This window comes from Dipteris shenzhenensis, chromosome 13, assembly GCF_047967505.1.
Source record: "Dipteris shenzhenensis isolate YYH24624 ecotype China chromosome 13, Dip_SZ_1.0, whole genome shotgun sequence".
Taxonomy (NCBI): domain Eukaryota; kingdom Viridiplantae; phylum Streptophyta; class Polypodiopsida; order Gleicheniales; family Dipteridaceae; genus Dipteris; species Dipteris shenzhenensis.
The window spans coordinates 22,597,228-22,613,640 of record NC_141608.1 but is presented as its reverse complement, the minus strand read 5'-3'; the positions used below and the strand labels follow the sequence as shown (position 1 = coordinate 22,613,640).

At 41.1% G+C, this 16,413-nt stretch overlaps 1 protein-coding gene across 1 annotated transcript in view; it reads right to left on the bottom strand.

The window, feature by feature from the left end:
* ALDH5F1 (aldehyde dehydrogenase 5F1) overlaps nucleotides 1-16,413 on the bottom strand; it is a 266,167-nt gene that overhangs the window by 172,221 nt on the left and 77,533 nt on the right. The window contains exons 6-7 of the mRNA XM_087383488.1: nucleotides 2,023-2,133; nucleotides 1,581-1,643 (exon numbers count right to left, since the gene is read on the bottom strand). Coding sequence (XP_087239614.1) covers nucleotides 1,581-1,643; nucleotides 2,023-2,133 — 174 coding nt within the window. The remainder of the gene's footprint in view (nucleotides 1-1,580; nucleotides 1,644-2,022; nucleotides 2,134-16,413) is intronic.

The window sequence follows — 16,413 nt, the reverse complement described above, 5'->3', positions numbered from 1 at the left end:
TAGACTTTTCATACTTACAGAATCATTTTTCATTCAAGAAGAAAAAGAAAAAAAGAAAACATGAAGACATCTATCTATCAGATACATATTAGGGCTTGCACAACCTTAAAATATCGATCCATTAATATAATGTCCTATGCCTGGTCACCATTCACGATTAATAAAGAGCTTGCATGTCTTTAATGTAAGAAACCTTTTTTATAAAAATGTAAATATGTATCCAATCTTGCAAATCACAAATCGTAAAAGACATGAAAAAGATAGCTATTGGGAAAATCAAGCGAAACGCAACATCTATTTACAGCAGGCAAATTCAAGATAGTGTTCGGGCAAAAGATGGCACTGGGATTCATGTATTTGAGCCGTTTTTACAGCATTCCCTACCTGCATTCTTCTATTGCTATTTAAGCAGGGTTCCTGGGGTAACCTATACTGTACCTATCATCAGAGGCATTTATTTCAAGTTTTCAAGTGATAGGAAATACAAACATTGACAATGGACAAGCACATGGCTTTTGCCTCCTAGACATAAAAGGCATCTGCTTCTGATAGGATCTCTCAAAGACCTTCCAAATATTAAAGATTTCAGATTCCAAGTTTGAGAGTGGAGGACAGAGTTCATCATTCATTTTGAAAGAACGCTGCAAAGATTTAGGTCCAACACCAGCAACAGTATTTAAAGAACAGGGAACACATCATAACTATAATACTATAGATAAGGGATATATAATGACGTCAGACATCATAATTACTTTGCAGTTACAATAACGAAATTGCCAAAATATATATACTTTGACTTTAAGGAGCCTGACAAAAGATTTATGTCGAGGTTGCTGTTGTCTTCAGGGGGTCGCCCTATGCTAGAGGCATGTCCACTAATCAAAGACGACCTCTTCTAAAGGAAAAAGGATGCCTTTTACATGTACGAGGCAACAAGAATGTCTTGAAAATCTCGAATGTCTCCAATGGATAGATGCATGCCTCACACCCTACTACGTGTGGTATTTAGTGATCAAAATGTTGACATGATGAAGAGGCAGCTATCTAGGTGTTACTCAAGTAAAGATCCTGAGAATCTTTAGGCACCAACCCTGTTGCAGTAAGAGCTCCCCAGAAAATCTTTAGTCGTTTGAGAACTTGCCAGGGAGTATCACCTGTTGGCAATTTTCGTGTAATTTATGTTGACTTTTTCATGGTCAGTCTGTTAAAATCTGTTGGCCACCATTTAAGAAGACATGCATGTTCATCATACAAGCTAAATGATCTCTCCATATCTCTAATATGTGCTTGGTGTCTATTGATGTCATGTAGAGATGGGCTTGAGTAATTTTTAGCTCAGTTGTTGGAAAAAAAAAAAAACCAACACAATGCATAAGAGCTACTTGCATGTTTGATTAATGTCTTAATTTTTGCAAAGTAGCTGCAATAGATGATGGGAAAATGGTATGCTAAAACACAAAGAAGAACAAGCAAAAAAGAGGACTTTCAATGCAAGCTGGAATATACTCATACAATTTCTCTGTACATAGCACATCTTCAATCTTATGCATAGCCATGCCGCAATTTTACACATGCATTACCTTGCGTGTGATCATAGCAAGAGGGAAATTCCATGGTGTTATTGCACCAACAACACCCACAGGCTGCAGGTACAACACAGCAAAACATCATCATTGAGGATAAGGGTCTCAATGAAAGTACTGAACATGACAATCATTCTTTTGCCTAAGATCTGGAAACATTTTCAAGGTGACACATATGGGGCATCGACCTTATAAATCTTAAGCTGCTACTTGCATCTAAGATTGAAGGCAACTAATACCCCTAATAGTCGCTATATACAATACTCAACAGCAAAAAAGTGCACCTATCTTAGAGGCTAAAATGAAATCGCCTAGTACATTACAGAAAAGTAAATCCTTTCTTCATATCCTGACTTCAATATGCGCATTATTTAAAAATTTGTGACGTCCCCTATACACTTAGCATACCATATACAAGTTGACATCTTAAGGATTCTACCTGCTTCAACACCAATATACGTCTGTCAGGAAATGGAGATGGAATAACATCACCATAAATACGCTTTGTTTCTTCAGAAAAAAACTCGACAAAATTGGCCCCATAGATAACCTGCATACAAGCACAATTTCTTATTTTTTTAAGCACAAGTTTTTTTAAATTTAAACACAGGTTTTAGTAGAAGAGAATATTTGGCGTGCAAAGAAAACAAGCAAGCTTGGTAAGTGAAAGAGATATCTTCATGAAAAACAATTATTATTTCATTCTACAAAAGACACAAAAGACAAAGGGGTAGGGTGGAAGAGGGTGGACTGGGTCGCAGTGTATGTGTGTGTGTGTTATTGTGGGGGGGGGGTGTGTGTGTGTGTACTATATTCGTAGGTGTGTGTGTGTGTGTGTGTGTGTGTGTGGTGTGTGTGAGAGTGTGTGTGAGAGGAGCGTGAAAGAGGAGGTCGACGCAGAGCCAGGTCCCCGTTCAGCTCCCTTTCCGTCCGTACATCTGTACGGATGACGTACGGTTGTACGGCGTTGTACGTACAATTTCGGCTCATCCCTGCGACGCCTCGTCTGAACCCGCTGCTGTTCACCTCGCTGTCGAATTTCCCCTTCTGAACTTCCTTCTGTTCGTCCGTACCTCCTTGCCTCTTCCGTACAGTATCGTCCCTTCTTATCCCATCAGCCTCTCTTTCTCTGTTTCAGTATTCCGTTAAGGTTCAGTCTTCTTCTCCGTATCTCCGTACAGGGCCTCCGTACGTCCGTACATCCCTAGCTCCTCCGTACAATTTCGGCTCATCCCTGCGACGCCTCGTCTGAGCCCGCTGCTGTTCACCTCGCTATCGAATTTCCCCTTCTGAACTTCCTTCTGTTCGTCCGTACCTCCTTGCCACTTCCGTACAGTATCGTCCCTTCTTATCCCATCAGCCTCTCTTTCTCTGTTTCAGTATTCTGTTAAGGTTCAGTCTTCTTCTCCGTATCTCCGTACAGGGCCTCCGTACGTCTGTACATCCCTAGCTCCTCCGTACAGCTTAGCCCCATCGTGTCCCCTCACCGCCTCTGTTCCGTACAGTTCTGTCAGCTTTTCTGTGTCAATATTCCGTACTGTTCTGTCGCTTATCCATACATCTGTACGTACCACACTCCGGTGTCCCTCCCGTACAGTTCTGCCAGCTTCTCCTTTCGTCAATACAGTGCTTCAGCCTCTCTCTTTCTCATTGCTTGATATTTGTTGAATCCCTCAGCCTCCATGGCAGAAGCAAACAAATATTATGTCAAGAGAGCACTCTCTCCTGAACCCAAACGACAATCAAGGGAAACCTCTCCCCCCATAGCTCCTTCTTCTGAAGATGCCTCCTATGTGTTTGATATGTTGAATGAGGATTTTCAACAAAGTAGAAGGGAATGGATTCAACCTGCTCCAGAACTCACTTACAAAATGAAGTTGCCTTCTCTTGTGCATCCTTTGAAGAAGCTCTCTCAAACTGCAGTGATCATCTTTTTCCCAGGCAAAATTCCCTCTGCTAATGATGTCGGACAATGGGTGAATTCTCTCCTAGGTGGATGCTATGTAGAAGGAGTCTATTTTGCCTTCCGAGGATTTTATGAAGTACATCTTTTGGATGCCTTGACAAAACAAAAGATGTTGGAAATGTCTCCTTTATTTTTTGGTCGACAAATGGTGCATATTATGCCCTGGTCCCCTAATAAGGACTATCAGAACCTCATCAAGCATCACTGCCCTGTATGGGTTGAAGTGGTTGATTTTCTAGATTACATGAGAACAGAGCTTCCAGGTTTAGCTATGACATTGGGACAAGTGATCTGTCCTCCTCGTCCCACAGGTAATAAAAATCGTTTTTGCATCTTGTGGGATACTGATAGACCGACCCCCTCCTCTATTGCAGTTGAGATTGAGGGTGTTAATTTGGGAAAAAAATATTTCACTTTAAAATGGGGCATTTTTGCTGGAGCTTGTTTTTCTTGTCACAAGTTTGGGCATCTTGCTTCAGAGTGTCCCTCTATCCTTCATCCACCTCCTCTAGCAGCTATCCCTCTGCCATCTGATAAAGGAGGTCAGAAGACATATGTGGAAAAGATTGAAGTTAAAGGAGCAAAGCCTTCAGTTCATACAGGGAGCCAGGCCAATTCAGCTCAAAATAAGGATAAAGGAAAAAGCAAGTTGGGGGAAACTAACCCATCTTCTCATGAGGGATGGCTGACTGCAAAGAAGATGGTGCCCCTCAAACAAAGACCTCTCCAATCTCGTAATTGGGATGCCTCTGCTCCTTCTCCAGGACAATCTTCTACCTCTCCAAGCAACCCCATCTTAAAGGCATGGGTTAATGCAGTCAAGAAGGGTCTTCCCCTTTGTGAAGAAGATGATATTATCAGGGAATTGGATGCTGAGGGTCAACAAGACCCTGTGGCAATGGCAGAGGCTTGAGGCCTCCTGTTCTTTTTGAGGACAGAACATCTCTTGTATATATTTTCATGCGTGCTTCTCTTAAATCTTTTTCCTATAATATACAGGGCCTCTGCAACCAGAATAAATGGAGGCTTTTATGGCATTATATAAATACAACTCATCCGGATGTTGTGTGTCTACAAGAGCATAATCAGCATTTTCTGGCTGGCCAGCATGGGTTTTTTTCTGGATATGATATATTTTATTCAGAATCTGAACAGTTCTCTGGGCTGTGCATTTTAGCCAGACATGATCTGCAACCCTGGATAGCATATAATGATCTTGGTGGACGATGGATGATTATCCAATGTATGATTAATGGAGAGATTTTTGAAATAGGATCTTTGTATGCTTCTCAAAATTCAGCTTCAAGAGCTCAAATGTGGAACTCCATCAAGCAATATCCTTGGTCTTCAAATGCACTACTTTGTGGTGATTTCAACAATTCTCCTCACTGGAAGGACAACACTACACATAAATCCCATATGCTGCCCTCTGAAATTCAGCAATGGGAACATATGACATCATCTCTTCAATTTGCAGATTTATGGACAGCAACTCACCCATCAGTTATGGGATTTACAGATCATCATAATGCTTTCACAGAATATTGGGCCAGGATTGATAGATTTTATCTCATTCATGATCAGCAATATGAGGAATATACATGTCAAATGCGGACTGATTATTCACAGCAATTATCTGATCATACTCCACTATGGCTCATTCTTTCTTTTGGTATGCCTCTGGATGACTTGCAGCTCTCTTCAGTCAGAAATTTACAGGTCAATCAATTATATCTCTCTCATGAAAATTTCCAGCATATGATCAGATTGGCTTGCAGGCCATTGCTTTCCCATGCTCAGGAGGATCTGGACTTTGCTTGGACCTCCTTCATACATCGTATTCAAAATGTCATTAAGGAATATGGAAGATGGTACATGGCAAAAACCAGACAGCATATCCAGTGGGCAAAATCATACAAGCAATATTTGGTACAGATTAGTCATCAAAGATCTCTATCTAATTCTGAGCAGCATTTATTGTCTTGTGCTTCCTCCATAATTGATGCCAATGATAAACGCAAGTTGTCCAAATGGCAGATCCAGAGCTAAACCTATGCTAGATAAGGGCTGTTCCTCGAAATCTTTTTTTCGGAACTTACATGCACATAGACAAAGCCAATCTATCATGAGGGTCAGGAAACCAGACGGCCTTTGGACCCAGACTCTATCTCAGCTAGAAAAACAATGTCTGGATCATTTTCAGCTTCTCTTTTCTCAGCCATCTTCTTCTACACCTCAGGTTATTTCAGCCCGTAACAAATTTACGGAGTTTGTTTCTCCTATTGTCTCCTTGCAAAAAGCCTCAATGCTGGAAATGTCTTTTTTGGATGTTGAATTGGATGAAGCTCTTAGGCATTTGGGTAAACATAAATCCCCTGGTTGGGATGGTCTGACGGTTGAATTTTTTGAAGCCTTTTGGCCTGAATTGAAGGGTCCAATTCTGCAGTTTATAAATGTAGCCTGGCAGCATCAACATCTTCCCTCGGCTTGGAAGCATGGTCTGGTTAAGCTTGTGCCCAAAAAACCTCTATGTGAGACTATGGATGACTGGAGACCCATCACTTTGATGCCGGTTATATACAAACTGATTGCCAAAATGTTGGTACATCGGATAAAGGATATCCTTCATGAAGGCCTTCATCCCAGGCAATATGGTTTTGTTCCTAGACGGCACATACATGACAATATCTCTAACACTATCATCGCAATGGAATATGCAAAATATTTAGAACAAGATGTGTTGGTCATGCAGGTGGATGTGGCTAAGGCTTTTAATACAGTACAGTGGGATTATGTTCCTCAAATCATGTTAAAACTTGGTTTTGGGCCAAGCTAGTTAATGTCATATATTGGCTTTACTCAGATTCCACTGCACAATGCTTTATAGGGAATCATTTGTCTGAGTCTTGGACTCTCGAACGCTCAGTTCGACAGGGATGCCCTCTCAGTGCTTTGCTCTATGCCATTGCTTCACACCCTTTGCTACTTTATATGGATCACATGGTTGATACTGGACAGCTAGAGGGGCTTCAGATTTCTGGTTCACGACCCTTCCTTGCACAGGCCTATGCAGATGATTCATTCTTCATGCCAAAGAATAGTCCTTTGGAGATTCACCTCTTGATGGATACCCTTTCAGAATTTGGGTTAGCAGCTGGTCTTAAAATTAATTTCCAGAAATCAAAACTCTTGCCACTCAAGCATTGTGACTGGCATGCTATCTTGTGGCCAGGCTAGATTGTTTATCCGGAAAACATAGTAAGACATTTGGGCTATCCCATTGGCTGGAAAATCAGCAATAAGCAACAAATGTCCTGGGTGGCAAACAAAATTCAGAACAAATTAGAATATTGGAAGATCTCCACTTGGCCTCTGCATGTACGGCTTCGAATTGTCCAGTCTATTGTTCTAGCTTATGTCCAGTTCTATCTTCCTCTATTACATTGGTCATCTCGAGATCTCACTTCCTTTATGTCTCAAGCCATGGAGATTTTTTGGAAAACAAAGCTTCATAAAAAAGCTTTACGGCTGCTCAAAATGGACTTGCTCTGCTCACCAAGAATGCATGGTGGTTTGAATATAATAAACATCAAATTTCATGTGTTGGCAAGAAAGATCACTATGCTCAAGACTTTTTTTGAACAAGAGCAGCCTTGGTCTATCATGTTGGCAATTTTGTGTGGACAGATGAGCACTAATGCTTATGGACACTGGCTAGTTGATCCATCGGAAGTAGTGCTTGGCAAATTGCAAGGTAAAATCCCTCGTTGTCCATTTTCTAATTCCTTGATTCAGGACTGGAAGCAAGTACTCTCTCACATCAAATGGTCTCCCCATCATGCTTCTTTAGCTTCTTCACTCAGAATGGAGAGTATTCATTGGAGTGCTGTCTTTTCCTCTCCCCTTGCTGTTCAACAACCCATCAGAGCTTACAATCTTATGAAAATGGGTATCCGGTTCATTGATGACGTAGTGGATATGCAAGGAAATATTCTCACTTTTCCAGTAGCATGTCGACAATACAATTTAGGGATGCATCATAGACCCATTTGGAAAGCTATTGCTGATCTCTTACTCCCTCTGATTCCGATTCCGACATTGAATGTCAAAGACAGGCTTCAAGATTGGCACCTTTGGTCTCCAAATACAAGCATATCCTCTAAGCCTTTGAATTTATTGACTTCTATACAGGCTTATCGTTTGATATTACCTCCTCCCTGGATTGCCCATCATGCTAATTCTCTATGGCATTTGAACAAGTCATTAGCCTGGTGGAAAGGAAGATTGCAATTGATATGGAAGTTGAAAATGCCTTTGAAGCAACGACTCTTTCTATGGCGATGTATTGTTGGTATTCTTCCAGTAGGGGTGAAATTGGCTCAAAGAAGGATAGCGTCGCCCCTTTGTCCAAGATGTCATCTTACATCTGAGAGTATTCCGCATTTACTGTGGTTTTGTTCATATTCCAGAGACCTTCTAGATAGAATCTCCTATTTCTTATCTCTCAGATTCCCAGCTCACAAGTTCTACAGGTTTTTCTGGATATATGGCAAACTATCAGCTTCTTTATCACAGTATTCTCTTTTCTTCCACTGGATCAGATACTGGGCCTTATGGACCCTCTGGTTACAGCGCAATCAAGCATATCTGAATTCTCCACTTCAGCAGCCATATGAGTTCTTTCGAGCCTCATTGCGGCAGTCTTTATATGATGCCTTACATGAGGAAGATTTAGATGTTTCTTGTATTCAGCTTTTCTTTTACTGCTTTTGATGGATAGGGCTTTGGCTCTCTTTTGAGCTCTGCCCAGATGTAAATGAATGTATCATAATATAAGTATAATGGTTTTACAAAAAAAAAAGAGTGTGTACTATATTCACGTGTGTGCGTGTGAGAGAGGTGTGAGAGAGAGAGAGAGATGAGGACCTGCAGCCCTTGCTCCAGCCCTCCTTAATAAGCCCGTCTGCCTCAGCTACCTGCTGCTCCAAATCAGCGTCCAAAAACCAGGTGTTTGGGTCTTAAATACCTGCCGGACAGCCCCGCCATAGCTCCGTACAATTCCATACAGGTGTACGGACCTGTACGGCCCTTTCCGCCCTGCTCAGGCTGCTGCTGCCGGCTGATTCCCTGCTCTAAGGTTGCTGTTTGTACCGGGTTTGCTTACGGGTTGCTTCTACACGCTGGTTTTGAGGGTTCTCTCTTCCCCCTTTCTCTCCTTTTTGGTTCCTGGGTCTTTTGTACTCTTTCCATCGCCAGAACCTCTCTTTATTCTCTGATTTATAGTTCATCTTGGATCTTTTCCAGGTTTTTTCTCTTTTCCTTCTTCATCTTGTATTTTCCAGGGTGGAACCGAGTGCTCTCCCATCACAAGACTGCATCGAGCCACCCAAATGTTCCAAGCCGTGATGCTTGCTACCACCTCCCAAACACTGTCCTCCCTAGGAGAAGGAGGAGCTAGGGTGTCAGGGGGGACGGCCTCGTGGAGTGCAATCCTCTGAATGCTCTGACCCTGTATCCCGTAGGCTGGGGAGATCTCATCAATCTAAAACGCGTGTCCTCCCTCTGTCAACCAAGCCACCATCCCCCAGGTGTAATCTCTGTGTATACTCTGCATGCATGTCATCGGCAACCCACGCCGCCCAGCCCTCACTCAGTGCCATCTCTGAGTGCTCCCAGATCTCTGCCATAACCTGCTGAATCTCCTCATCCTGCAAGAGGTCCTCTAGGATGCCGACCCCCTTCTGGGGGAGACCTCGGCGGGGCTGATCCAAGTGAAGTACCACTAGAGAGTGGTCAGACATCGTGGTATTTGCCAGAATCTCAATAGCCCCGCCTCTGTGTAATGCCCAGTCGCCAACATAGAAGCGATCTAATCTCTCGAGCAATCCAAGTAAAGTGCCACTAGAGAGTAGTCAGACATCGTGGTATTTGCCAGAATCTCAATAGCCCCGCCTCTGTGTAATGCCCAGTCCCCAACATAGAAGCGATCTAATCTCTTGAGCAATCCATCATGTCTCCTCCGTCCAAAGGATAAGAGAAGGCTACCAGGAGTCCTGCTAAACTATGGCTCTCTCCATGGGTCTCTGCGGGAGACTACTCCTCTAGACGTCTCCCTGGAAGAAGATGATGGCGTCGTCTGATGTCTGCTGCTAAAAACATGTGCTCCTGAATCATGAGGATGTCCACTGCTCGCCCTACCACTGTCCTCTGCAACTCCTGCCAGAGCATCAAGTACTACGACTGGCTACAAACATGGTAGTGAAGCCTGTGTACATTCCACTTCGTCTCTACTTCTTCATTGCCTACTTCCCCCTTGCCCCCTCTCTCACTCAGGCTCTTAACTTCCTTTCGTAGGACTTTGATTGCTCCTTCCTTCTCGTACTCCCAGCTTTCCGGTTACTCGACCTTTCCCACTGTTCAACTTCTCCAACCTGAGTCCATTTGCTGCTCCTTGTTCTCTCGGATCTACCTTCAAACTTCATCGCTACATAGTCAGGTGCTTTGTCTGTTTCGCTTGATTTGCAGTCTCTTTGGGTAATGTTCTTGCGTACTTACCTCGCTTGCTGGCTGCCTTTGACAGTGTGCCTTGTTACCTTGTGCTCCCTTGCATTGCACACACCTTTGTGTTATCCTGTGGCAATGGTTGCCTTTCTAGTCCTTATGGTCTATTGCACGTCGCGGGTGGCGCTCGATTAATACGGACTCATGCACAACCTCTTTTGCATTGCATGACAGTACAAATATTAGTCTCCACAGGCCATCAGTTCTCACTCCACGCCCTCGCCCCCCATTGCTTACACTTTCCTTTTTGGCTACCTCTTCTCTTTAAACCGGATGGGCTTTTAGACTGGCCACACCTCTACTCTTTTTGCTCTTGACCGTCTGCCTATGCAACCCTTCTCATTTGTTGTTAGCATGTCGTCCCCATCCTCTCTGTGTTAGTGCCTTCATGAGCAGCTAGCTGGTTGATCTACTGTACGCGTGCTCCCTTTTGACCTCTCCACTCACACCTCCTGCACTTCCTTCATCGTTGAGTACACTTCATAAACCGTACTCTAGTCTTGATGGCGCTGTGGAGCCTCTAAGCGGCTACAGCTCATGGTCAACCTTGCCTTTTATTTTCCCTCTACGTATGTTCTCAATTTTAATGGGAGCTCGTCGTGGCTGGTCCGTGTGGTCGAAGTCACCATGGTTGCATTGACTGCATGGCGCAACACGCGTGCTTTACTTTTTGCTTTTCCTTTGTGTAAAATCTAGTTAACCATACAGTTGACTTACCTTTGTTTTTTTTGCTCCTTCTCGCTCGCTTAGTCTATTAATTTTGTACTACCTTGGTATCCTCTCGTTTTCTATTCTAGCTATTATTGTTTGTCTAGTACCTTTTTCACTATACTTTCTATAAATATATATACATATATATATATATATATATATACATATATATATATATATATATATATATACATATATATATGTATATATATACATATACATATATATATATATATGTATATATATAGTTCTTTTGTTTCCCTGGTTACCCTTTACCTCCTGATTGTTAATTTTTTTGCTCTAGTGGTTATTTGATGTCACTTTTATTATGGTTCATTTCTTTTTTAACTACATTCTTTTAGTTCCTCTAGCTAATTCTAGAAAGATAATTTAATTAATTATATCCTATATTTTAATGACTACTTATTGTTGTATATGCTTTATCCCTTAAAGATTTTATCTCTTGATGTTAACCTCTTAATTTCAATCTCTTGCACCACGAGCTAGGACCAAGTTTCTTATATCTAGTTGACAAGCTGAAGAAATATATGCTTATTTATTTTATAAAAGTTTCTGTTGTGAGTATGCATATGCATCATTGTCTGTGATGTGCTCTTTCTTTTTTAATGTATTTTGTAAAAGAAGGGCTTGGTTCGGGAAGTGGTGTCTGGTTCCTGCGCTCATAAGGCAGGGGGCTAAGAGGCACCACGACCTAGGACCAAGTTTCTTAGATCTAGTTGACAAGCTGAAGAAATGTATACTTATTTATTTTGTAAAAGTTTCTATTGTGAATATGCATATGCATCATTGTCTATGATGTGCTCTTTCTTTGTTAATGTATTTATTGGTACATTGTATAGAGTAAGTTGAAATTGGTTTGGCATGCTTGATGAAGTGTAGTATTATGATTTCAAACATAAAAGAAGGGCTTGGTTCGTGAAGTGGTGTCTGGTTTCTGCACTAACAAGGTAGGGGGCTAAGAGGCAGCACGACCTAGGACCAAGTTTCTTAGATCTAGTTGACAAGCTGAAGAAATGTATGCTTATTTATTTTGTAAAAGTTTATGTTGTGAATATGCATATGCATCATTGTCTGTGATGTGCTCTTTCTTTGTTAATGTATTTATTGGTGCATTGTATAGAGTAAGTTGAAATTGGTTTGGCATGCTTTATGTAGTGTAGTATTATGATTTCAAACATGAAAGAAGGGCTTGGTGGTTCAGGAAGTGGTGTCTGGTTCCTGCGCTCACAAGATAGGGGGCTAAGAGGCACCACGACCTAGGACCAAGTTTCTTAGATCTAGTTGACAAGCTAAAGAAATGTATGCTTATTTATTTTTTACAGTTGTGAATATGCATATGCATCATTGTCTGTGATGTGCTCTTTCTTTTTTAATGTATTCATTGGTGCATTGTATAGAGTAAGTTGAAATTGGTTTCACATGCTTTATGTAGTATAGTATTATGATTTCAAACATGAAAGAAGGGCTTGGTTCACAGGAAGTGGTGTCTGGTTCCTGCGCTCACAAGGCAGGGGGCTAAGAGGCACCACGACCTAGGACCAAGTTCCTTCTTAGTTCTAGCTGACAACCTGAAGAAATATATGCTTATTTTTTTTTTTTAAGTTTATGTTGTGAATACGCATATGCATTATTGTTTGGTATGCATGATGTGATGTGATCCTTCTTTTTTTAATAAGTTCATACCAATTTCATGTATGTTGGGCTATGATAAAGTTGTTCCATTTCTTAGATTTAGAGCCATTTTTGAATGCTCTTTTGTTTTGATCCTACATATGGTTTATGGTTTAGGGATGGAAGGATCTAAGCATAAGGCTATTGATTTTGAGTTATCTAAAGGACAACGAAAGTATGTTAATCAGGTCCTTCGAGATGAGCTTCTTGTAGAGATAAATAACATGAGTACAAAGGAGATGGAGATGACCATAGAAAGCACTTCTAGATTGCATACTCTAAAGAGCAAAGTTGTTTTGAATACAAGGCGTCAAGTAGAACTGGAGCCTAACAGGAAACACCTTGTAGGAATCACAAAATGGGACACTGATGTTATGCTATGGGTAGAGAGAAACATTGGGAATGTCTTGGCTCGGTTTAATGAAGCATGCGCAAGGAACCCAACATTTGCATATGATATTAATGAGGAAAAGATGCATTTATGGAATTCCTTCTGGGCTAAAAATAAGACAAAGGTTATAAGGTCGGATGTGAAAACCATACTAGCTGTAAGTTGGGAGAAAAAGTCAACAATTGCTTTCAGAAAAGCGGAGGAAGTAGCAAAAGGAGAAGAAAGTGCAAGGATTTTGAATGGAAAAATGCGAGAAGTGCAAGGTAGTGATTCTCAAAAGCTACAGATCAGGGCAAGTCATATAAGTAATGTGTCCTTCATGATGTACATAACTGAAAATGAGATCCAAGTTAGTGAAAAGATAGATTCCCGCATCCCGACCTCTCCCTCTCCTGCCTTCCCTCTCCGCTTCAGTAATAGCTTCTTCTGCTTCGACACCCCTGCCATCAGGCAAGGGAACAACGACGCCCCCTTCTGCCTTCTCATCGCAGCAGTAGGTCCACTCAGAGAGGGATCTTGAGAGACGAGGCTCGTCCTCCCGGCCAGCAGCTTTCAACCTCCAACCTGGGTGTCCCTTACTGCAGGAGTTCTGGAGGTTAGAACCCTAGAACTACCTGGAGATTCCGGACTCATACCCTGTATCATTGGAGATCACGCTCATGGTCCTTCAGCCCCGCAAGAGGGGTTTGATCAGTGCAGTGGGATCTCAGACACACACCGTTTGGAGATTTCCATTTGCCTCCATAGAGTTGGAGAAGTGGTCCCTGTAGGTGTTTGATGCTATTTAGGTTAATCAGCCAGAACCTATCTTTTCACTAACTTGGATCTCATTTTCAGTTATGTACATCATGAAGGACACATTGCTTATATGATTTGCCCTGATCTGTAGCTTTTGAGAATCACTACCTTGCACTTCTCGCATTTTTCCATTCAAAATCCTTGCACTTTCTTCTCCTTTTGCTACTTCCTCCGCCCTTCCGAAAGTAATTGCCGACTTTTTCTCCCAACTTACAACTAGTATGGTTTTCACATCCGACCTTATAACCTTTGTCTTATTTTTAGCCCAGAAGGAATTCCATAAATGCATCTTTCCCTCATTACTATCATTTACAAATGTTGGGTTCCTTGCGCATGCTTCATTAAACCGAGCCAAGACATTCCCAATGTTGCTCTCTACCCATAGCATAACATCAGTGTCCCATTTTGTGAACCTACAAGGTATTTTCTGTTAGGATCCAGTTCTACTTGACGCCTTGTATTCAAAACAACTTTGCTCTTTAGAGTATGCAATCTAGAAGTGCTTTCTATGGTCATCTCCATCTCCTTTGTACTCATGTTATTTATCTCTACAAGAAGCTCATCTCGAAGGACCTGATTGACATACTTTCGTTGTCCTTTAGATAACTCAAAATCAATAGCCTTACGCTTAGATCCTTCCATTCCTAAACCATAAACCATATGTAGGATCAAAACAAAAGAGCATTCAAAAATAGTTCTAAATCTAAGAAATGGAACAACTTTATCATAGTCCAACATACATGAAATTGGTATCAACTTATTAAAAAAAGAAGGATCACATCACATCATGCATACCAAACAATAATGCATATGCATATTCACAACATAAACTTTAAAAAAAAAAATAAGCATATATTTCTTCAGGTTGTCAGCTAGAACTAAGGAACTTGGTCCTAGGTCGTGGTGCCTCTTAGCCCCCTGCCTTGTGAGCGCAGGAACCAGACACCACTTTCTGTGAACCAAGCCCTTCTTTCATGTTTGAAATCATAATACTACACTACATAAAGCATGCCAAACCAATTTCAACTTACTCTATACAATGCACCAATAAATACATTAGAAAAGAAAGAGCACATCACAGACAATGATGCATATGCATATTCACAACTGAAACTTTTAAAAAATAAATAAGCATATATTTCTTCAGCTTGTCAACTAGATCTAAGAAACTTGGTCCTAGGTCGTGGTGCCTCTTAGCCCCCTGCCTTGTGAGCGCAGGAACCAAACACCTCTTCCTGAACCAAGCCCTTCTTTCATGTTTGAAATCGTAATACTATACTACATAAAGCATGCCAAACCAATTTCAACTTACTCTATACAATGTACCAATAAATACATTAACAAAGAAAGAGCACATCACAGACAATGATGCATATGCATATTCACAACATAAACTTTTACAAAATAAATAAGCATACATTTCTTCAGCTTGTCAACTAGATCTAAGAAACTTGGTCCTAGGTCGTGGTGCCTCCTGCCTTGTGAGCGCACGAACTAGACACCACTTCCCGAACCAACCCCTTCTTTTATGTTTGAAATCATAATACTACACTACATAAAGCATGCCAAACCAATTTCAACTTACTCTATACAATGCATCACTAAATACATTAACAAAGAAAGAGCACATCACAGACAATGATGCATATGCATATTCACAACATAAACTTTTACAAAATAAATAAGCATACATTTCTTCAGCTTGTCAACTAGATCTAAGAAACTTGGTCCTAGGTCGTGGTGCCTCTTAGCCCCCTACCTTGTGAGCGCAGGAACCAGACACCACTTCCCGAACCAAGCCCTTCTTTTACAAAATACATTAAAAAAGAAAGAGCACATCACAAACAATGATGCATATGCATATTCACAACAGAAACTTTTACAAAATAAATAAGCATACATTTCTTCAACTTGTCAACTAGATCTAAGAAACTTGGTCCTAGCTTATGGTGCAAGAGATTGAAATTAAGAGGTTGACATCAAGAGAGAAAATCTTTAAGGAATAAAGCATATACAACAACAAGTAGTCATTAAAATATAGGATATAATCAATTAAATTATCTTTCTAGAATTAGCTAGAGGAACTAAAAGAATGTAGTTAAAAAAGAAATAAACCATAATAAAATTGACATCAAATAACCACTAGAGCCAAAAAATTAACAATCAGGAGGTAAAGGGTAACCAACGAAACAAAAGAACTAAATATATATATATATATAGAAAGCATAGTGAAAAAGGTACTAGACAAACAATAATAGTTAGAATAGAAAACGAGAGGATACCAAGGTAGTACAAAATTAATAGACTAAGCGAGTGAGAAGGAGCAAAAAAAACAAAGGTAAGTCAACTGTATGGTTGACTAGATTTTACACAAAGGAAAAGCAAAAAGTAAAGCACGCGTGTTGCGCCATGCAGTCAATGAAACCATGGTGACCTCGACCAGACACACCAGCCATGACGACCTCCCATCAAAATTGAGAACATACGTAGAGGGAACATGACTTCTTGATATTGCTACAACAGCAGCTTCAGGATTGTTTCCTCGGTTCTTCCTTTGGGAAGGGAAGAATTTCTAGCTGTTTGCTTTCCATCCCGTGAGGCAAGGATATGATCTTCTTTGTTACTGGGTCCGTTACTGGGCACTATGGACCTTATGCAAGGACTGCAATCATAGGGTCTTTGGTGATCCTTCTCTTGCCAAATATTAGTTT